At 45.0% G+C, this 23,156-nt stretch overlaps 1 protein-coding gene across 1 annotated transcript in view; it reads left to right on the top strand.

Moving 5' to 3' along the window:
- The first annotated feature begins 6,979 nt into the window (after positions 1 to 6,979).
- SYN2 (synapsin II) overlaps positions 6,980 to 23,156 on the top strand; it is a 145,441-nt gene continuing 129,264 nt past the window's right edge. Inside the window, exon 1 of the mRNA XM_066195674.1 lies at positions 6,980 to 7,468. Coding sequence (XP_066051771.1) covers positions 7,095 to 7,468 — 374 coding nt within the window. The 5' untranslated portion in view covers positions 6,980 to 7,094. The remainder of the gene's footprint in view (positions 7,469 to 23,156) is intronic.

Here is a 23,156-nt window from a genome sequence, read left to right as displayed (position 1 = left end):
GAGTGCCAGATGCCTGAGACTACCTCTTGCTCTCTTTCAGGTCTGTAAAAGAATCAGGATCAAACCCCAGACTCTAAAACGGCTCAGAGGAATCAGGTGCTTAAAGCACAATCACCCTCCGAGTAATTTGAACAAATGACAAAATAACAATAACACCCCAAAACTTGGAAATTTTCCTGATTTTCTGAGACCTTCAAATCTTCAGAAGGACCTAAACCTGCTGTTCTGCCCTGCACCTGCATCTTTCAGCCCTACTGATCTCCAAGAGCAGACTGGAAAGGAGACTTCCTTCAGTTTTCCTTCGTTCGTGGTCTCTGAGTGTTGCACTTCATGAGACAGATAAAATTTCAAACCTGATGTGACAGTTTTAAGAGTAATTACAGCACATTAGCAACAGCTGCTTTATGATTGCAGCTTCCAGCCTCACACAAACATGTCACTGTGCTGCACCAATCCTCATCACAACACCCAAACACCCTGGGGAGATTGGTATCCATGCTTTGTATGGCTGTTTCCAGATATTTTTAACTGGGAACATGGTGAAAATCAGCTTTCAGGGCTATTTCCAGACATTTTCAACTGGGAACATGGTGAAGATCAGCTTTTAGAGCTGGTTCCAGGCATTTTAAACTGAGAACATCGTGAAAATCAGCTTTTAGAGAGCACTCAGCCACATATTTTTTGTCCAGCTGATTCCTGGCGTGGTTGTGCAGCCCCGAGCAGAATGGAACACGTGCTGAAGGTTGTGCTGCAGGGTTGCTGAGGCTGTGATTAGTCCAGCAAGGCTGGGCTGGAACAGTGGCCTTTCTCCATTGTCTGGTGAAATTGGGACCCTCAGAAATTGTTTGTTCTCTGATCAGGGGGCAGCTGGAGCAGCTGCAGGGCTTTGGATGGTCACAGATTGGTGGTGGTACAACCACAGGAGTGTTTCGGGGCACGAGGGATGACAGAGGGCTTCAGTCCATCCAGAATTCGTCACAGAGGAGTTTGTACAGTGTTGAATTTCCTCAGCTGGTACTGGAGTTATTCTGGTTAAACACAGAATGGAAACCACCTGCTAACAGCAAATTGCCATTTATTGTGCACTCCCTTGCACAGAATAAATCAAGGATTTAGCCCAGAGTTATCAGCTCCAAGGCAAGGGGAATGTCCCTTCTCTCCTGGCCTTACTGTGCGAGGACATCCAGGCTTTAAGTGCCCGTAAAGGAGAATCTCCACAAATTCTGTGTGTTTGTAGAAAGAGAAGAGGACTTTTTTGGCTGCTCACTGCTTGCCCAATTCACAGGGTTTTAACGGGCAACACGGCAAAGCCTTTCCCATTTTGCCTTGTTCCCCATTAAAATCACAGGAATTACACAATCAACTTTTTCAGTTTGATTGTTCAGCTCTGTGCTCTTTCATCCCTTCAATCCTCTGCCCATCCTGCATGTCACACTTATCAGGTTTTCACATCCGTGGTATTCCAAATTAATTTGTGGTAACTAAAGCAGCCAATTACTTAGGTGAATGTCTGTTCATCTTAATAATTTATATAGTCATTTTAAAAGAAAATTACAGTTTTATTGTGATGACCAAACTGGATTTAAATGTCATATTTGCTTGCTGCATCTCAGCTCGAATTGTGGTTTACAGTGCTTTATTCTTTCTTGTAAGCAGCCAGTGCTGGGTTCATTTTGCAGTACAGAACTGTGCTGTAGTTGATCTCACATTCATCCATTCAATCAATCAGAATATGGTTCAGAATGGTTGGACACTCTCACTCTAAATTTCATAATGTAAACAAAACCTTTGCAAAAGAAAACGTTAAAAACCCAAACCGAACCACTTCTGTGCTGATTAAACTGATTATCTGTGATTTACCTGGCAGGCTTCTTCATCATCAGGGGATGCTCACAGGCTGTTTCACCTCCTGCTTGGAGGATGAAAATGTTATGTTGTTGTGGGGTTTTCTCAGATTAGGAAAACCTTCAGGTGTGACAGGCCAAGAATCCCAGGCCGTGTAAGCACAGAAGTGCAGCTGGTGTAACTCCAGCCCCAGCTCTGCTCCTTTTTGTCTCCCATCCCTTTTCTCTAGCATTTCCATAGTACTTCTATAGCATTTCCATAGTTTTCCCTGTTAGTTTGATTCTTTAGATACCCAAGTGAAGCCCTAACTGACACAACAAGCAGCAAGCCATTAACGAGAGCCTATAAAGAATCGATATTTTCCTGCTTGTTAGAAATCTGTTTACTCTGTTGCCTTCGTGGCATTCCAGTGTCACATTCATACCCAGTTTATTTCTGTGGCTCAGAACATCTGCTCTTTGCTGCTTTTCACGATGATGCCTCTTCTCCAGGCTGAGAGATGGCCAAGTTTTGTTGACGGGATTCTCCCCACGTGGTACCTGCAGTTTGAAAACAGTTTGCTCAAAAAAGATGAGTACTTCCTGCTCTGCAAGGTGCTGGGGGTGTCTCACTGCTTGGGGTTCCTGCAGCTGATTTTTCATTTGCTGATTTTTCTGTCATGCAGAGCATGGAGGAAGGACAGTTCAGTGAGAGGATAAGAAATAAATCAGCTCTTTCTAAGAGTAAAAAAAAAAAAGGCTGTGGTCTCAAACCCAAAAAGAGTGCAAAACCAAGAAGTACAGCAGGTGATACGGACAGAGCAGATTTATTGCTGAGTTCTTCCAGATGTACAATGCCAGCAAACATTATATTTCTATATATTTTATTATATCTATATTGGCACACAAATTTATGTGACACACACCTTTATCTGCCCTGTTTCAGTCCATATGTGTAATAGTTGTAATTTTTAAAAATAAATTGGATTTAAAATAAATTATTTAGATTTCTGTGGCTTGAGTTCTGAAATACCTGCAAGATTGCCTTCAGCCTTTACAGATCACTTTGAGTAAGGGCAGCAGTATTTGAGCTTTAAATTGCCTGAAGTTCCTTTGTATTTGTATCAAGGTATTTAAAAAATAAAACTTAAAAAAAATGTTAGCCATGATTAAAGTACAGAAAATACTGAACCAAAAAAAATCAGATAATTTCGTAGTAGGAGATGGGAAGATAACAGTTACTGCTATCATCACTTCAGGTTTTGGAAGAGAGAGAATTTTATCACCTGGAATTATTTATCTGACCTGTCACTCATGTGTGTTGTCACCTGCCTGTTTCTGTTGCAGGTTGTTCTGATGTCACACACAGGATTTGTTTTGAACTCCGTCTCACATCTCAGCAAGAATTATTCATGAGAGTACAAAACCCTCTTCTGCAGCAGGAATTCATCCCTGTTCAAAGCTTGCTGCGGTAAAAGTCTAGCCATTAATGAGTGATGATTTATGAAATAAATTGCCTTGGGGTTTCCAGATGACATTTAATGGACTGCTGAGCACAGGGGATGTCTAAGGCAGCACAAGTTTTGTTGCTGTTCCTCCAGGAACACGACCATCACTCAGGAAATGACCACGTGACAAAACCCCCAATTCTGGTTGTGTTCCCTGCTGATGTTCATCAATCACAGAGGGAGAGCCTGGACTGGGGAGGCTGGAGCTGGCTCTGCGTCCTTTGGGGGTGATGAGGGAGGCAGTGCCTTGACGCTGTTTTACACCACAACGACACAGACTCTGAGCTTCAGAAGGCTGAAAAATGACTCCTTTGTTTTTGGGATGTGTCTCCCTTTTATACTATTTTACACAGACCAATCTGATTGGTGAAACAAAGGGAAACCTCTTCACTCACATTGGTCAGACCAGAGGGACATCAAGAAGAAGTCCCTGCTAGGAAAAGGAAGGAAAAACAAAGTTACAGTTACAAAACCACTTCCATTTACAGAAAATTCCCTGGGAAAAGAATTTCAGAAAACCAAAACACCTCAGGCACAGAACCAGGACTACAGTGCCTCACCCCGTGTCATTTCTGTCACACCTTCAGATGGCTCAGCTGCACTCCTGCCACCCTGGCCAGGCAGGAGCCAGGGAGAGCAGAAATAGAAAGCTGACATGTTTTAGCTCCAGGGCCATTGTAGTTGCAGGAGAATTCACTGGCGTGTCTAATGAAACTCACTGAAAGGGTGCACCTTGGCATGCTTCATCCTCTCCTTTTCTTCTCCTCCTCTCAGTCTGTCAACACAGCTAATTGCAAATAATTTGATCTCTTTCAGCATTTTGTTTTCAGTGGTAGGAAACAAAACTGGATTTCACATTGCTGCTGTGTTCTCTCCTTTGATATTGAGCCTTCCTGTCATTTAACGTGCCACCAATTCAGTATTCTTACCTCCTATTAGACACAATTGTGTTGAACTACCTCACAAATGTGCTGTGAGGGGTTCAAGCATCACAAAGAGTAGTTTGGATGGACCCAAAAAAAAAAAAAAAGCCTTTTGTTCTTTTTCAGGCAGGGGTTTATGTGCTAATAAATTCATCAAGCTCCCTGTAATATCTACTGTCACTCTTTCAACAGAGTTTTCCCTCACAGAAAGCTCTGCATTTTGGGTTGTTCTGCATTAAAAACCAAGTTTTTGACACTTCCACCAAGTTCAGTTGCCAGTTGCCTTGGTGCAGATTTGGATTTAAGAGATGTTTTAAAAACCCTGTGACTATTGCATTTTAGAATGGTGGATATTTCATAAAGTTTTTGTCAGCATAGTGGTGACAATGTAAAGCAGGAAATAAAAAATCAACCAACAATCAATCTCCATGAAAATGCCCCTGAGAAGTTGCTCACGGGGAAGGGCCAGTAGATTCAAAGTGAATCAAGTGTGTGAAGTGGGAAATACCATTGATTTTGTACAGCCATGACATCTTTAGAGTGCACAGGGTGGGTGAACAAGGCTCCTGCTACTCACCCAAACACCTGAGAGTGAGAGAAAACAGAGTGGGCAACTGCTCTGAAGAGCCTGAGAGCCATGGTTACAACCAGCATCAGTCCCTAAAACCTGCAAGTAAACGTTGAGACTGTGCCAGGAAATAAATAGCTGGGACAGAAATCAGATTCCATCAATAAGAAATCAAGTTTTCCAGAGACAGTCTAAACAGGATCTTGTGTCACTGACATCCATGTCAGTGAATGCTGCCAGGACAACAGGCAGGCCCTGCGGCTGTACGGGAAGCAGTGTGTCCAAAGAGGGGCTGCATTTATACAATCACCCCTCAAACTAGAACAGGAATTTAACAAATATTAAAATATAATTTATCTGTACTTATAATTTATCCCTCCGTGTGCCCATGGTGTTTAAATTGCAGCCATCGCCTACTAGCCCTGTTGATTTTGTCATTATGCAGTACAAAAATATTTCGAAATTCAGCCCTTCATTAAAGAATCCTGTGCAATTCTACCTTCCAAGGTGTAAACTTCAAACTGTGGAAGTGTGAGTAGCCGGGATTTTATTAAAACTCTGACTTCAAAGAAGTTGCAGCACGGATTTATTGTGTTTATTATTGGAGCACCTGTCACACTCAATATGGCCTGTAAAGCTCAGCAGCAAGAGGAGTTGTGATTGTGTGTGTTGGATAAAAGGATAAGGGCTGAGTTATGTGTTTTATGTTACACACGGTGATTACCCCAAAACTCAGGGGAAAGAGGATTCAAATTACTCTCAAAGAAAAGGCAGCCACAATTCTTATTACAACGATAAATTGCTTGAAGATACTCAGCACTCCCCTCCTCAAGAGGATTTGTGACATAACCCAGGGTGGGGGTCTGTAATAACAGAGGTTTTGTCAATATTTTGGGGGATGCAAGTGCGGCAGTGCCCGATCCTGCTCGCAGCCACCGCGTCGGGACGGTGCTGCTGTCGCTGCTTCGCCCGTTGCAGTGCCCGAGGGGATGCTCGGGCTGGAGCTGTCCCGGGATGCTCGGGCTGGAGCTGTCCGGGATGCTCGGGCTGGAGCTGTCCGGGATGCTGGTGCTGATGCTGGAGCTGTCCCGGGATGCTCTGGATGGAGCTGTCCCGGGATGCTCTGGATGGAGCTGTTCCGGGATGCTCGTGCTGATGCTGGAGCTGTCCCTGGGATGCTCGGGCTGGAGCTGTCCGTGGGGTGCTCGGGCTGGAGCTGTCCCGGGACGCTCGGGCTGATGCTGGAGCTGTCCGTGGGATGCTCGGGCTGGAGGTGTCCCGGGATGCTCGGGCTGATGCTGGAGCTGTCCGTGGGGTGCGCTTTCAGGCGCGGTGCCCCGAGCCAGCTGGGAGCTGTCCCCAGCACCGCTCCGCTGTCCCCGCTCACCCAGCGCCGCCCGCCGCAGCGCTGGGCACGGCGGGGCTGCTGCCGCGGGGGGGAAACCGCGGCCCTGCTTGTGCCGGCTGGACACACAGCTCCATCCCCGCGCTGCCTGTGGCCTGTCCTCATCGCTGTCCCCGCTCCTGTCTCCATCCCTGTCGCCGCTGCTGTCCCCATCGCTGTCTCAATCCCCGTCCCCATCGCTGTCCCCATCCCTGCACCTGTTCCTGCCTCCATCGCTGTCTCTGTCCCTGTCTCGGTTCCTGTCCCAATTCCTGTCCCCATCCTCATCCCCGTCCCCAGCGCTGTCCCCTCCCTGTCCCCATCCCCATCCCCATCTCCGTCCCCGTTCCCATCCCCGTCCCCAGCGCTGTCCCCTCCCTGTCCCCATCCCCGTCCCCGTTCCCGTTCCCGTTCCCATCCCCGTCCCCGTCCCCATCCCCGTCCCCTCCCTGTCCCCATCCCCATCCCCGTCCCCGTCCCCGTTCCCATCCCCGTTCCCAGCGCTGTCCCCTCCCTGTCCCCATCCCCGTCCCCGTCCCCGTTCCCATCCCCGTCCCCAGCGCTGTCCCCTCCCTGTCCCCATTCCCATCCCCGTCCCCGTTCCCGTTCCCATCCCCGTCCCCAGCGCTGTCCCCCCCCGTCCCCGTGCCCGCCCCCGCGCCCCGCCCGCCCCGCGGCCGCCCCCTGCCGGCGGGCGGGCGCACAGAGCGCGGGCGCGGAGCGGCGCACGGAGCGCGCACAGAGCGCGGAGCTCTGCGCACAGAGCGGCGCCCGGAGCGCGCACAGAGCGGGCGCGGAGCTCTGCGCACACAGCGAGGCGCGGAGCGCTGCCGCCGGCGCATCGCACAGCCCCGCTCCCGGCCCCGCCGCAGCCCCCAGCCCGGCCAGATGATGAACTTTCTGCGGCGCAGGCTCTCGGACAGCAGCTTCATCGCCAACCTGCCCAATGGCTACATGACCGACCTGCAGCGGCCGGAGCCGCAGCAGCCTCCTCCGCCGCCGCCTTCCGCGGGCTCCTCGGCGCCCGCCTCGGGCTCTCCGGCCGCCGAACGCCGGCAGCCGCCGCAGCCCGCGCCCCCCCAGCAGCAGCAGCCGCCGCCGCCGCAGCAATCCACGGGCAGCAGCTTCTTCAGCTCGCTCTCCAACGCCGTGAAGCAGACGGCGGCCTCGGCCGGGCTGGTGGACGCGTCCGCCGCCGTCTCCGCGGCTGTCGGCAGAAAGTTCAAGCTGCTCCTGGTCATCGACGAGCCGCACACGGACTGGTAGGTGTCCCCCGGCATGTCCCTCCGCGCCCTCACCATCTTTATCATCATCATCATCATCATCATCATCATCATCATCATCATCATCATCATCATCATCATCCTCCTTGCCCATCCTCCCCGCGGTCCCTCCGCGGCAGGTGCGGGCTCACCTGGGGCCCCGCACCCGGCCCCGCTGAGGGGCTGCAGCGCAGCCTTACGGGCTGGAAGATGGAGCCAAAACCCCCCCCCCAAAAATCCCAAAACCCAGCGAGCCCTGGAGCGCCTGACAAACCGTGTAATCCGCTTCCCGTCACAACACTAAATAAAACATCCCCAGCGCCCTGACCGAGCATGTTCTGCGTTCCCCGGCGAAATACAGAGCTCGTGTGTAGGGGCAGGTTGGATTCAGGTGTCCTGGGCACGGGTTTCTGTGTGGTTGTGGCGTTGCGGGTGATAAGTCGTGTTTACGAGCCGGTTTGTTTTCACGCAGCCCCCGCTGCTCCCGCGGCGTTCGGCTGAAGGTCCTTCACCATCAGCCCTCGTTTCTGCCCCTGGCTCCGGGAATTCGTGCCGTGGGGCTTCGTTAACTCCGTTTTATTTGCGTCTTTGGCTCTCACTGATCGCATGAAAAATGTGGGGTTTGCCAAGCGTGGGACTTGGCCGTGAGCGTGCCTGGCTGCTACCAGCCGGAGAGGAGAGGTTATGGCTGTTCCAGACCTGTTTGGATGCTGTGCTCAGGGGGAAGGACACATTCCTGTCAACCCCTCGCTAACTTGGGTGTTTGCACATCTGAGCTGACAATCGTCTCGATCGCTGTTGCTAATTACGGTGCAGAAGGTCTTAGCAGCGCCTTAAAATAATACAGAGTAAAACAAGTCTGTTTTTGTAACGCTGAGATCATCCGGTAATGGGTTGTGGGTTTAGGGTTTTATTCTCAGCGTCTCCAATTTATAGCCTCGCCGTCTGGATGGGCTCGTGCAGCGCTGTGACCTGATCCAATTTGCTTTAAAACAGTCCTTTCATAAAACACTTGAAACGAAAATTTAAGCCTTCAGCTAGAGCAGATAGGTTATTTATGTTAGGATAACATTACCTGTTACATTTTCCAGGCTTTTTCTTCTGTTTTTTTTCTGGTTGGTTGTGTGTGTTGGGAGGGAGGTGGGGGTGGTTTTCTCTTTATTTTTTCTGTTTTTTTCTTTTCTTTTTTTTTTTTTTTTTTTTCTTTTTGAAAAAACAAGGTGGTTGTATCAGCCAGACTGAGGCAGCCTCTGTAGCTACGTCATGGAGATGCATCCATGGACACTGCTCCCTGCCTTGCAGAAACATCTATTTATTTCATATTCTGTAGTGCACAGCTCTCTGCCTGAGACATTCAATAACTGCATTTGTTCAGCAGGTTTCTCTCTGGGAGATTTTTCTTTGCTCACTGGAGCCAGTCTGAGTGAACATGCTTTTTACACTTCCTATTAGACACAATTTTGTTGAATTACCTCACAAATGTTCTGTGAGGGGTTCAAGCATCACAGACGGTAGTTTGGACCACAAAAATGCCATTTGTTCTTTTTCAGGCAGGGGTTTATGTGCTATCAAATTCCTCGAGCTCCCTGTAATATCAATATTTAACATTGATAAAGGCACCCCAAATTAACACAATCTGTTAATTAAGGGGCAAAGCTCCGAAAGCCCTGCTTGGGGAGTACTGCAGGTAGGAGCCAGCCTCACAAATCTGCACAAGGTTACTCATGCCTGCTTGTTTTTTTGCCTTTTTTTTTTTTTTTTTTTCTCCTCCTCATAGTATGTGACACGGATGCGTAGTAGTTCTAGAAAAAACAGTTTGTTGTTGCACTGGCTCTTTCCTCTCCCAGAAATCCGGAAGATTTTAAAATATATTCTGAAAAGTGATGTATCTGACCCTTGTGAGTGCCTTCCCACTCCAGATACGTGTGAATTCTGGTAATTCCTGCAGAGGAGTTTGTTCCATACCTTGGGAAGCAGGGATCTCCATGAGGGCATGCATTGATCTGCTGGGGTGTTTGACTTTAGGGACTAAAAAGATTATGGATTATGATTTGGGCAAGGAAAGGAGAGGTTGGGAGGGGCAGCAGGTGAGTGCCAGCGGCACCCCTGGGCTGTGCTGCAAGGGGGGGCTGGCAGAGCTCTGTCATGTGATGCTGTGAGCAAACCCTGTCAATAACAGCACAAACAGCACCACAGCATCTCTGAGAGCCTCCAGAAACCCGCCCAGCTGCTGGCCTCTAATCCTGACAGGAGGGTCAGACCTTGCCCTTTGTTTTTGTGGTCTTTGGAGCTGCACTCTGTTTGCCTTGAACTGAAAACGTGTCTATTGCTTGTGGATTGCAGTTTGACTGGAAATCAAAGGATTTCCGTCTGGATCACACTGAAATCTTATTGCTTCAGTGTCCTCTCTTCAGCAAGGGCCAGAGGAAGCGGAAACCTTTTTCCATCAGCAAAGGATGTTCCCTCTTACCCTTGGCATAAAGGAACATTTTGTTCCAATATATTTTATTTCTGTGAAGGGTTCAAGTCCGAGATTTGGTAACCCAACGTTGTTGTTGCTCATGGAATCATTTGGGATATTCTGCCTAGAACCAAATCCCAGTTGTTGCTTGCATTTTATAATCCTTTTCTCAGTGACATCTTTCCCCACTTTCTTGCCCTAGGAGGTTTGTCCTATTGCAAGGTTTGAAATTCTCCATTTCAATTGCTTTACATTTTGGCATGGGACAGGGGGAAAAAATGGGAGAATTGGCTTATCTATACCAATCTGTATATTTCTGACCATTTTCCTAATTCCTCATGGGAAGAGTAAATGCAGTTGTGTCAAAGCACCCTCTTTTCTCAGTCCAGAGTGTGTTAGAGCTGTCAAGGATAATTCTTTTCCTACAGGTTCTTTGGAGTCTTCCAACCACATTTAGTGGTTGTGCGTCTCCTGAAGGTAGGGCTGAAAAAAAAGAAGCTGAATCAAAGACCTTCCACCAGCCGTGGTGGTAAGTGAAGGATAAACTGAAAACAGGCTAAAGGTTGTAGTCAATAAATCCATGGTGAGTGGTCTTGGTTGGTTCTGCTTCTCATGGAAGGCTTTCTCCTGGTCACTTTGCACAATAAATAAATGACCCTCTGGCCCACAGGTGGAAGCAAAGAGCCAGCAAACCATTTCCCCCAGTTAGACGAGAATTTCTGTCACTCCAGAGCAGCAGCACGAGGGAGAGGTGGCCTGGAGTGCAAACCCTTCTAGTGGACCAGTAATTTATATAAATTCACATCAAGGCATTGGGAAAAGCTTCCAGTGGACCAGTAATTTATATCAATTTACATCAAGGCATTGGAAAAGCTGATTTTGTTTCCAGGCCTTCTTTGTGCTTTTGGATTTGATCCTTTCCACCTGCAGCTGCACACTGAGCAGACATTTCCTGTATCTTGACCTCCAGACCCACACCTGAGTCCCCACACCTGGTGGATGAGGTTTGGGATGCAGTGGGGATGTGTCTGATGCTCCATGGGTCTGCTGGGGAGGGCAGAGCTTCAGGAACCACTTGTGAGCTTTAGTGGTGATGGGATGTGACAGATTCCCGTGGTTGTTGCACAGCTTGGAGGGTCTTTGTTGATATTTTACAAATGGAGGAAACTGAGGAGTGAAATGAGTTGTTCAAGGTCATCCCAGTGACTCCTGACAGAGCTAAATTCAACCTAGACTTGCTTCAACTTCTCTTTTAATTCTGCATCAAGTGCCCAAAATTTCCAGCTAGACAGGTTTATTTTAAAATGTGTTTGGATTTCCTCAGGAAAGAACCATTTTGTTCTGTACACAACAAGCCCTGAATATTCAGTGCTGAACGAGCAGCTGATGAGAGGCCATACCTCAGTGGCAAGGGGCCAAGGTGCTGTGTACAGATTATTATCTTTATTAAAAACTTACGTAGAAGATTCAGAGAGCTGCTTCAGTATTGAAAACTAATCATCACTTAGTGTGTCTTGTCCTTTAAAGCTTGAATATAAGACTTGTTGGCAGCAGCCATGAAATTATAAAAAGAACAAAGCTGGGAAATTTCGTTCTTGTAATTTTTTGAAGCACAAATCTGGCTGTAAGTATCAGTACCTTTTTTTTTTTTTTTTTTTTTTTTTTTTTTTTTAACAGACAATTACGCATTTCACTTCATGTTTACTGCTTGAGTAGTTACTCAGCTTGTGACAGGCTCCAAAGATAAACCCCAAATGGCTGGGACAAATGCTAAATGGAGAGCAAACTTTCTGGTTTAAAAATTACCCAGTCATTTATGGGCCAACATTGCTCATCAGAAACATCTTTACTGTGAACACTGTTGCTGTAGTGCAGGAAAGCACTGCTTGGAGACACAAATATTTCCTCAAGTGAGCAGCACGAGCTTCTTAGGGTTTGGTTTTTGGTTTGGGGTTTTATTTCATTCACTAGAAGGTGGAAACAAGTTTCAAGTAAAAGCGTGTGTGATGTTTTTTGTAACTACCAAACGTGCATGAACACACTACAACGACAATTCCGCTGCAGTTCTTCTGTTCATTAGGGATGGCTCAATTGTGCATAACTAATTAGGAGTTCCTAACTTCAATTGGCCCAGAATTCTCACACTTTGAGTTGTAACATGTTGATTTAGTGGCTGCAGCTTTCATTTCATTCAGGGTGAGCCTTCAGTGAGCTAATTTTTTCAAATTTAGAAGACGTCGCTTGATTTTAATAGTGCTCAAATGAGGGCACCTGCTCTGCCAGAGCACTCTCCAGTCCTTTGGGATGACTCTGGATGCAGGACAATGTCCCTGCAGCCTCCTGGTGTGGCACAGCTCACTGCTACCAGCGGAAAATCCAGAGCCAGGTGGGAAATGTGGAGGGAAGCCCAGTTTGGGACAAGTGTGGAGCTGGTGGAAGGGATGGAAGGGATTCCTTGGCGCTGGGAGTGAAGGTGGGATGTGTTTGGAGAGAAATCCAGCAGGGCTGTAGAGGAGGGAGGAGGTTTTTGGAGGGTCTCTGCTCTCAAGACTTTGACCAAATGACCAAATGTGGAATGTAAGGAAAAGATAATCTCATCAATATGTGTATTTTTTACGGGAAGAAAAAGCATGTCCCAAATCACCTTCATTAATTTAAAATGCCCTTTGCAACAAGAAACTCTTGATATTAAAGGAAAACAACCTTGCCTTTGGTATAACACTGTGATCTTTCAAGGAGGCAACAGGTTCCTTAAAACCTCTGAAACTGAGCAGGAGTGACAAAGGTTTTACTTTGCTTTCTCTCTAATTTTTGCTTCGGATGAAAATTCCGCCTTGCAAACTTGTCTTTGTGAGACATTTCAGTCTCCCTCGAGCTGTGGCCTTTTGGGGTGGGTTCCCAGCCCTCCAAAATGAGCTGGGAAGCAGCTTTTGCAGGAGGCCAGTGCGTGCTTCTTGCAAGCAGGTAATTGGTAATGAGATCAGCCCGGCTTCCCAGCACGGCCTGCAGCTCCCAGCTCTGCATTAAGGGCTCTCTGCAATCCCAATAAAAACGCAATTAAAGGAGGGATGCAGGCACAAACAGCCCATCTCTGCAGGCTGGGAGGGCTCACACAGGAAACCACGAGGGTTTCTGCCGTTTCATCCTGAGCTCTGTCTCCTCAGCCACTGCATGGGGTGTTTCAAGGAGTAAAGTACAGCTCATGAGGCCTTGACTCTGCTTTTCGTCCATTTTTTAAATATTAATTCCACACTGGGCAAGGGCTGGAGGAGCAGGGTGTGCACCTGAGCTACCTGAGGTATAGAAGGTGTTAAATCTGAATTTATGTGTACAGCAACCTCCCCCAAGGTGTGTTTTTTGTGTTTAAGGTATGGAACATGTTAAATCTGAGTTTGTGCGTACAGCAACCTCACCCAAGTTGTGTTCCCTGTCTGCTCTCCCAACAGCCAGCTGGTGCAGCACCAGACAATGTCTGTGCTGGTATTTTAAGACGATCTAAGAAAGAGAATTGCTGGGTTGTTTGGGTTTGGTTTTTTTTCTGTTTATCGACAGTTCTGTCGTATGTGATACTTGGCTATGTTGGTATAAATAGCCAAACTCAGTATGTGAGAGAGATTACCTTTTCGACAAGATAGAAAATGAGAACCAAACCTCTCAGTGGAAAACACTTTCTCCTCCATGCTCTGTGTGTTGCTCTATCTAAAGAAGCTCTAATGTTATTTTAGGCAGCTGAGTGCTAATGAGATGCTGGTCAAAAATTCGGGCAGATTCTGGTGTCACCCCCATTCCATCCCTGTCCCCTGTGCTCAGGATCCCAGGGATTCTTTTTCCTTTTTTTCCCTGTCTTTACGAGACAATAGAAATGCCTCCGAAGCCTAATGAAAGCAATAGTAACAAGTTCAGGTGTATGGGTGGTACTAGAAAAAAAAGTTTGCCAACGTTTTCTTCTAAAGTTTGCCTTCAGAGAAAGGAAATGGAAAAACCGGCAAGGAAATAATGAATTTCAGGGAGGTACATTTCAAAGTAATGAGACTGAAGTGAAAGATAAAAGGAATAACAAATTTCTTGCAGACTATGGAACCATGTAAAATAAGAAATTCTCCTTTGCAGCCTATTCAGAATTTGATAATGGCTTGCCAGTAGCAAATTGTGACCTGTTCAAATAGGAAAGGCATGGAACAAAAGGGTATAAAAACTGTAATATCAGATGTTTTGTTCTTCATCTTGCGAAAGTGTGTGCAGAGGACTTCCTGTTTTACATGGGTGGGGTTTGCCATTGTGGAAACACTGCAAGACACTGGAAAAGCCATTCTTGCTGGAAGCATGCTTCCCCAAAAGATTGATGCTGAATATCCCCACAGGATTTTCTAAAAGTAACTTCACCTTTATGCAGTTTTAGTGCCCAGTTCTTAGTACCACCTTGTGAGTGACCCACAAAATATCCTATCCAATATCACATAATTATATCCCATTAGGTGTTGAAGTCCAGAGCATCCCTCTGGACGCCCTGGAAAGTCACAGACCTCGGCAGAGAGGTTTGGGACCCGAGCAAGAGGGTTTGAGATCTGTAGAAGAGGGTTTGAATCCTGGACAGGGGCGTGTGGAGCCGGTCCAGGGGTTTGGAGACCGTGCACAGAGCCCAGAGAGACCCAGCCTTTGACTTCAGTGTGTGGAAAAAAGCCTCTAACACTGAGAGAAGAATTACAAGTCACAGAGGTGGGACAGACAGTAGTGTAGTGTCACAGGGTGGAAAATTCTGGAGTTTTAGGGTTTTTTAGAATATAGGTACGTGGGGGACAAGATGGCGGATTTAGGGTGGTGCCCTGAGTTCTTCCTTCTCCCCTGGCCTCCATCTTCTGGTGACGGTGGCACAAAGTAGTTCAAGGAGGTTGGGTCAGAGTAGAGTTGACCCCTTTAGTATATGTGATAGGCATTGGCACATAATTGTAAATAATATACACGTGGTTATCTGGATAAAAGGTGGCGACCTCCCATTGCGGGGGGAGTCGTCCTGTGTCCGAGCAGCAGAACAGACCTCGGCCGGGCACAGAGAACGTCGTAAGATAAGAAAACAATAAACAGCACGAGAAACCAAGAAAAACAAGACCTTGAAGAGTCCACTTTTTTCTCGCGTCTGGCTCAGGGCCTCTCAGAGGGGAAAAGACTCTCTCGAACCACCACCTGAATCTCGGGCAAAAAAAGAAAACCAAACCCGAGAACTAGGAATGGTTTGTACTACAAAAATATGTTTTAATACAACTGAAATAATTGATTTGGGGGGGTTTTACATTTATAAATAAGGTAACACTGCAATCTGTGTATAAAGATGTGGTAAGACTCCGGTGAATATCTGTGTTTGAGTAGAAACTTGTGTGTGAGGAAGGGAATAACAGATGCAGGCAGCCAGGTTTGGATAGAGAACCTCCACAGAAGGAATTTGGACCTGGTTGGCTGAACACAGCAGCAAAGGGTAATTACAGGCAGGTGGAAAAATCGTCAAGAATGGAAAGGAGTAAATTGGCAGAGAAAGCAATGTTGTAGACGACAGAAAGTGAGGCCATAAATAATGAAGTAAAATGTTACCTGCAGTAATGACATGGCTTCCAAAGAGGAGCCAGCTCACCTTGTGCGGTGACAAAAATGTGCAGTGAGGTGATAAAACTTCCCAGACACCGTGGGTGGGAGGGCAGCTCAGCCCTGGGTCTGGAATGAAGACTCCTCGCTTGGTTGCGCTGCTTCTGCTAATTAACCTGCTTCATCTGTGCCCAGTCACAGGGGCCCTCCCAGGGACAGCTCCGTGCTCTCAGCTGGCAAGGATAGCTGCAGGCTGCTTCAGGTTTGGGCAAAAAGTGCAAAGATTTGGGCCTTTTTTTCCTGTCCCCACAGGTCATCCATCCGTGGCTCTGTTTCCATCCCTCCTTGTGTTTATTCTCACACAAATGTGAATAAACAGAGTCCTGACAAACAGCTGGTGTGATGCCTGGTTGGGCTGCCTAAAAACACAGGCCAGACAGAATTAAGGGAATAAAAAGCTGTTCTGTGCATGTTTACCCAAAAGGTTGATGTCAAATATTCCCATGGGATTTTCTAAAAGTTGTGACTTCATTTGATGCAGTTTTAGTACCCAGAATAATAAGAATGAAACATCTAATGTTATAGTTTTTATACCCTTTTGTTCCATGCCTTTCCTGTTTCAACAGGTCACAATTTGCTACTGGCAAGCCGTTATCAAATTCTGAATAGGCTGCAAAGTAGAATTTCTTATTTTACATGGTTCCATAGTCTGCAAGAAATTTGTTATTCCTTTTATCTTTCACTTCAGTCTCATTACTTTGAAATGTACCTCCCTGAAATTCATTATTTCCTTCCTTCCCTTTGCTTCCAGCAAAAATGGCTTCAACCAAAAATGGACAACAGGTCACGGGTTTTCACACTTCGATCACTTTGGTCCATTTGCACATTGGGGGTTAATCCTCCAGTTCCAGCTTCAAGAAATGAAGTCGTTCACCCCAAGTTTGCTGCCCCCAACTCACTTTTGTTTTACATCTCAGGCAGTGAGGTGTCCTTGACTGCCAGGCCTGGAGAGGAATTGTTGTGTCTGCCCAAACTGGGGAAGCAGCAGCTCACACTGTGTGTGGGGTTTGGAGTTCTACACTAAAGAACTGCAGGATTACAAATATATGAAAAATCTGAAAGCTAAAATCCTGAGGCATCAGGTGGCTGAGGTCAAATCCTTCTTTATGCTTTTCAAGCTGAAGTGATAGAAGTGTTTAATTCAGAGGACACTGAATGTTACATCCTGGTTTTCCTGCAGACCCCAGATGTCCGGGGCAGTGCAGGGTTCTAAAAGCACCGAGCTCAACTCCAGCTGTGCCAGGGCATGCTGAGTGTTACAAATACATACTACATTGTTGGCTTTTCACGAGTATTAAGATGAATGTTACGTGTATAATGTAAAAATGGCTTTGCTGTATGGATACAGTTTTTATTTCTGCAATTAGCAAGAGAAAGCATAGTAGTAATAGTTGATATAGTTAATGTAGTATGCTTGGACTGTCTGCTTGGCTGGGTAACATCCAGTGAACATATGATGAGCGCCCTGCTGCTGACAGACCAGCAATCGAACACCTGCCATCTGTAAAAATATAGACCGAGGCCCAAACTAAAAGATTAAAACCACAGCGAAAAACCGCACACGCTCTAAAAAGGCAGACTCAGGGAGTGGCCATACAGAACAGTTCCTAGAATATAGAAATTAGTTTGTAGAAAAGTAGAAATGTGCATGATGGTCTATAAATATGCAACAGGCTGATGTAATAAAAAGAGTATTTAAAAAAAAATTTCTGAAAATAGTAAGTGTGCTCTTAGCTGAATGCCAAGCACCCGGCCATTTTAACCCTTTATTTCTGTCTCCTATTGTCTTTTTTTAAAATTATTGTTAAACTTTTAAAATTGTACCAAGAAATTTTTTCACATGAGGGATGTGTGGGCTCCTGCTGGGATCTATCACCTGCTGCCAGGGCACAGCTGCTCACTGCTGGAATTCAGGTGTGGGTGGGATTCATTTCGTTCATTCCAGCTCTGTGTACACAGCTCTGTGCCTGACCTCACGTTTGTTCTCTCTGACCTCATTTCTTCTTTATTCCTTCTGATTCCTTACTAATAAAACTGATCATAATTCCACTGAAACGGCCCAGATTTAGGGGATTAAACTCCAATATGAGATCAGTCACAGTCTCTTAAGTCTCACATTTGCTCAGGGAAGCCAGGATGGTTCCAGAGAGGAAGATCCAACATTATTTGACTACCTCTTCCTTTGTTTCAGTGGTTTCTTTTGCACTGAAGATCATTTCCTTTTGTACTCAAGACCATTTCCAACGAAAACTTTCTATATGTACCCATACGTTCTCAGCATTGGGAAAGTCTTAAAAGATGTTAAAGGTTTCTAAATTAATATTAGAAAAGCCATCATATCAAATTTGTGATTCTGAAAGGGTGATAAAAAAGTTTAATCATAAAATATGATAAATGCATCCAATTCCACTGAGTGGCAATATGGTTTCATAGTGTGCTGTGAGTACAGAACTTGTTTCACTCAAGAGTTGTTGTCTCAGCCATCTACTGTTCCAGATAAATAAAAATCCTAGGGACACTTTTGATGAGGAAAAATTATTTATGAAGCCTTTGTCTCTGAACAGATAACCAAAAGTGATTTTCCTGAGTCTGTGTGGCTGTTCCATACAATATCTGTCAATAAACGACAAGAGTGTTTGTGATAGGCCTTTTAGAAAGTGTCTGTGTGGATGTAATCCTGTCTACCTGTATGCAGAGGGGTTTTTGGAGAAGAATTTGTAGGAATTAACTTCCTTGGCAATAGTAATACATGGGAGGAGCCAAGAGAGACGGTAAGGTAATTATAATATTATATTATAATGAAGTATAATTAGTGTGCGTGAAGGTTTACATTATTTCTACTCAAATCACTTCCACTGGGTTGCTGAGTGTCTTACAGCAGTGCTTTTCTCTTAAGTCTTGCAGTTGTTTCATTCTTTTATTTGCTAGAAGGCCTTTCCAAAAAATCAGGCAGCTGATGGGGGCTGTTATTAGTTGGGGTTATTGCTTGGTGGGTTTCCTTTTTTTTTTTTTCCTGAATATTGTGACCCATTATAAATGTCTTTTTCAGCTCCCAGGTCCTTGGCTGTTGGGCTGTGCATTGGTGACAAATCAGCTGCTAAGTGGCCTTTAGAGTAAAATACAACTGCACAGTCAAAGGAGATGGCAGAGTGTGGTTGTTGTTGTCCAAATCCCTCAGTGATCATGTCCCTGTATTTCAGGAACAGCTCTCTGGAAAGCTTTAAACATAGAATAAACACACCAGGTGCTGTTGTCCTGAAATCCAGGCTCTGTGTGACTTCATGTGGTAACAATGGAATTAAATCTCGATTTTCTGATTTGCTGGGCTTGTCACTGGGCGGATGGAGGCTTTCGCTGAACTCACTTCTTGGCTAAAACAGTGAATTTGTGATGCTTTTTGTGGAACAGAATTCCAGGAGTGGTTTCAGCCTTCGGAACAACACGTGGCAAACTGCTCTGTCTGTCTGTCAAGATGGGATGAAGACTCTGTGCATGACAGTCTTTAACAAACACCATTAGTGTCACATTATGAGGTTTAAAGCTCATGACTTCATTGCAAGGGTTGTTTCCGTTGGGGAATTTTCAAGTGAGTGTTTGAAAGGAAGCAAACCTAACTGGCAGCAAGAAAACGTTTATTTTTGAGGGATGAATAATAGTTCTAAAAGTCACTTTTGTATTTCTTTAATTAGTCTGTGGTTTAGAGTAGCTTCTTTGGTAGATGACTGAAATTCTCTAGATCTAGACACTGGACTCCTCAAGATAAGAACAGAATATTTTCACTTTGAGGACTTCAGCAAATAACTTTCATGTTGGAAAAGAGGATTATGTGTAATACATAAATCAGAGTTAATGATGTTAAGCAGCAGCAGCAGCTTGCTGTAAAGTATCAAAGCCCCCATCTCTGCTGCACCAGGGCTGGAGTGGTGTGCTGCTAATCTCGTCAACACACACAACTAATTTCATTTGGGGCAAGAAGCAGCTTCATCTGCACACGTGTGCAAGTGTGTGCACATCTGTGTCTGTCTGCAGGAATCCAGGAGCATTTTTCCTGAAAGAGCTGTGCAAGGCATAAAATTATTCTGCATAATGAGGACAAATTCCTCAGTTTTGTGTGAAATGTTGCCTGTAAACTCGGGGTAAAAACCCATAATGTAGGACCAGCAGAAGTTCTGTATGTCTGTAAATGGAAAATAGAGTGATTAGAAACAGCTCTGATCAGCCAGTTCAAATTATAAATATTCAGTCATCTTTAATACCCTCTCGAAACAATTTCTGTGTGGACCTGCCTGTGTAGATCCTTTTATTGTATTCAGATGGAATAAGGTTTTTTCTGTCCAAACTCAGACTGATGCACAGTTACTGCCATTTACAGTTCTCTTTGTCTGCTGTCCCCACTAACGCTGCTGCACATTTTGAGGTCAGTGTGCAGTCACCTAACCACGTTAAAACAAAATAGAGCTGCCTTCAAGAAGTATTAAAAAATTGAAATTTTTACTTAAAAAGAATATTTCAGAACTTTTGCTTGTATCAACCATTACTGAAACCTTTTGGAAAGGGTGAAGAAGAAAAATCCAAGTATATGAAGTTTTCACATCATTGTCTTTTTTTTTTTTAATTAAAAACTGCTAATCTGGCCCTTTGTGTTGGAACCGAAATTGAACATTTAGGGTGAAATTACTGTGGAGGCTTGGAAGTGGCAGTGAAAGGCATGAAATAGTGATTAGGCACGTTCTATTCACAATTCCTGTTTATTTACTCTTGTATTGTTTCCACATGAGCAGTGAAGTGTCTGCATGTGACAGCAATGATGTTTTTGGGGGAATAATGTGCTGTGGTGGGTCGTGACATTTTTACTTGCTGTTCCTTTTCACATGAGCTGTTTCAAGCTGCTTGTTGATTTTTCTGAGGAATTGATTCCTGGCTTTAATCTGTCACCCTCCATCTCAAACAGGCAAAAGTTATGACATGAAGTTAATATGACAAAAATGGTGATACTCTGCTGATAAATTTCTAGCTTAAGCTGTGAACTGGTGTAAATACCTCCAGAAAAACAGGAATTCTGAGGCTTTTCCAAGCAAACTAAAGTATTCAGTGGAGTTCAGCTCTAGCACAGCTCTGTGACCAGCAGAGTTGGATTTCCATGATCATTGTGACATTTTCCAGTTCCCCTTCCCACAAGCCATTAACAGCCACCCCTCAAAACCATCCCCAGAGGGTGGGAGAGCCACAGTCCACCAGGAATTGTCACCTGGGGAATTCTCTTCCTGTTCACCTTCCGTTTTTCCGGAGTCCTCTTAAAGAAAAAGTTGGAAGAGAATGGAAGATGTAGATTTTCACAACAAGAATTCATCACAGAATGAAGAGTGATGTAATTCTTACTGTGCAGCTCAAAAGGCTGCAAAAAATAAAATACTGGCCTTTATTCAAACACATTTTCTCAAAGGTACCTGCCTCATTTCTGCATAAAGTGTCCTTGCAGCTAATGCAGGCATTGTTAAAAAACCCCTCTGCAGTACTTTGGTGGGGTAAATATCTGTTTAGTTTATGCCCTTTTCACTTGGAGAAATTTTCCATCCATTTCTGGCATCTCTTTGGAGAAAAGAAAAATCAGATGATTGGGACTCGCAATTCTCTCGTGGCCCAGCCTCTGAGAGATCACCTTGCTGGAATTGCTTTGTATTGGAATAAAGGGGGTTACAGTCTCCTATTTCTTTGTGTTGGAATAATAGGATTACATTCTCCTGTTTCTGTAGCCTTCCAAGAGCCTTTTATGAAGAGCCTGATTAAATGCAAATGATGGTTCCCCCAGAAAGGCACGAGGGCCTGGAAATTGAGTGCTGGAAATTGGCTCTTGGCTCTGCTCACCTCCCTCCCTCAGTTCTGTTGGATGGGTGAGTTTATGGCAGAGCCAAGTTGTCCCTAATCCACGTTTCCAGAAGTTTGGGTTTTGCTTTCCCCTTCCCCTCTCCCATTCTTGTTTATTCCTTTTGGTCATTCAGTGGTTAGAAAAGCTCAGCTTGTAAAGGGCACATGGCTGGAAGAAATGGTCCTTGCTCAAGCTGTAATAGTGGAATTGAAAATTCTCATGACTGGTTAAAATGCTCAGTTCATCACAGATACATTGAATTATATTCAGTGCCTGAACAGATTATTGTTTTGCCATACATTTAAATTACAGGATCAAATGCATTCAGGTTGTCATAATTCAAAGTTCTTTTCTTGTGCTCTTGCTGTCTGGATGAAATTAACTTTTCCTCTTGCTGTTCCTCTTGAACAGAATTTATCAAAGGTAAAATATCAGTGCTCCTAATTCATTAGAATATTTATTTGTAAGAATCTGTTCTTACCACACATTGATGTGGCTCTTTATCTCAATATCTACTCCTTCCTTAAAGCCCCAGTTGACTTTCCAGATTCCCTGTGACAATCGGGGTGTTTAAAAAGAACCAAACTAAGGCAAGATGTGCAGAGAACTTAAATTTGAGTATTGGGTCACGTGTGCTATCAACATCTGGTAGTTTCAAAGCAGACTTTGGTAGCAATTTGGTCTCCATAACAGGATAGTTTAAGTCAGAAATAAATTCCTGTAACATGCAATATTCCAAACTGCTTTTTGGTGAGTTATGAGTACACTGGAGGAATATTAGAGCCACATTTTCCTAGGGGAGTGTTTGAAATGTGCAGCAACTTCTTCCAAATCTTCGTGCCCTTTTCTCGTAGACATTTTTAGCATTGCAGCAGCTCAGCTTTTGAGAAGACAGATCGAGCAAGTCCTGAATTTTCTGAGTGTATTGCAGGATGCTCCTGGAGAAGGAACGTCCATTAATAATCTCAAATTTCTCATCTGGCTCCGGATTGTGATTAAAGACAGAATCATATGGAAGAAGTAACAGCACTCAGAAGCAACAGTTTATATTTTGCTGTTAAGGCTGAGAATTACTGGAGAATCAAATCCTCATGGCAGGCTGGGGAATGCAGAGAAAATCTCATTCACCTTGTCAAGATTGGCAGGGCTTTCTTGAACCTTTGATTTGTTTGCTCGGATCATGGGGCACAGAGTTGCAAATTGCAAAATAAATCAAGAGGAAGGTGAAATTGAGAGTTGGACAGCTTTGCGCTGAGGCTCCAGTTCTGCAAGGATGAGCAGAGTTGGGACAGGAGCTATTTTGGCTCTTGGTCAGGTATTGATTCAGAAAATTACTTAAAAACATCACAACTTCTTGGTAATCGGTAGAGGAATTGCAGGCAAGCCCACGTTTGCCTTTTTGGTTTTTAGTTTTCTTACAAGTCAGGAGTGCTTTTGGTGATGACGTGTAGGGAACTCCCTAAATTTTAGATTTTTTTTAAAAAAATTAGCAATATGGAATTATCATAGGAGTGAGAAATTCCACCAAATGAAGCAAATGGATTTAAATCCAAGCTGGTCCAAGCTGTGCCCAATCCCCACCTCGTCACCAGAGCTCTGACACATCCAGTCCTTCCCTGGACTCCTCCAGGATGCACCAAGGTCAACTTTTGTAGTCTGTTTTTGGTAGATGAAGAATTTGTGGAACGCAGTGACGTTGTACAAAGCAGTGGGATTTAAAATAAACA

This window comes from Chamaea fasciata, unplaced genomic scaffold (assembly GCF_029207755.1).
Source record: "Chamaea fasciata isolate MVZ Bird 193981 ecotype frontalis unplaced genomic scaffold, bChaFas1.0.hap1 SCAF_13, whole genome shotgun sequence".
In the NCBI taxonomy this organism is placed as follows: Eukaryota; Metazoa; Chordata; class Aves; order Passeriformes; family Sylviidae; genus Chamaea; species Chamaea fasciata.
The sequence above is the reverse complement of the archived record's forward strand: the minus strand, read 5'-3'. Positions and strand labels throughout refer to the sequence as shown.